This window comes from Penaeus monodon, chromosome 24 (genome assembly GCF_015228065.2).
Source record: "Penaeus monodon isolate SGIC_2016 chromosome 24, NSTDA_Pmon_1, whole genome shotgun sequence".
NCBI classification, from domain to species: domain Eukaryota; kingdom Metazoa; phylum Arthropoda; class Malacostraca; order Decapoda; family Penaeidae; genus Penaeus; species Penaeus monodon.
The window spans coordinates 9,742,803-9,743,149 of record NC_051409.1 but is presented as its reverse complement, the minus strand read 5'-3'; the positions used below and the strand labels follow the sequence as shown (position 1 = coordinate 9,743,149).

Below are 347 nucleotides of genomic sequence, written 5' to 3'. Positions count from 1 at the left end.
TCCACCTCCTCCTCGCCAGGGATGCTGGAATTCAACCTCTTCGGGATACCCTACGTTGGTGCGGATATTTGCGGATTTTTCGACAACGCCGAAGAGGAGATGTGCGAGCGGTGGATGGAGCTGGGCGCCTTCTACCCCTACAGTCGGAACCACAACACACTGGGCGCTATCGACCATGTACGTAGGGATTTTATTAGATCTGTGTAGTGCGGGGTATTGGGCTGGGTGGGTGTTCGTGGTTGTGGAAGGTTAATCGTGAATTATGATTCTTTGGGGGGTTATTGGGATTACTTATTTTGTTGTGTTTTTTATATTGGTTATTCATTTATGCGTTTTATTTTTATTTA

General features: G+C 46.7%; 1 protein-coding gene across 1 annotated transcript in view; it reads left to right on the top strand.

Moving 5' to 3' along the window:
* The window catches only part of LOC119588842 (maltase-glucoamylase, intestinal-like), a 45,727-nt gene that overhangs the window by 1,713 nt on the left and 43,667 nt on the right, over window positions 1–347 (top strand). The window contains exon 3 of the mRNA XM_037937483.1: window positions 18–177. Coding sequence (XP_037793411.1) covers window positions 18–177 — 160 coding nt within the window. The remainder of the gene's footprint in view (window positions 1–17; window positions 178–347) is intronic.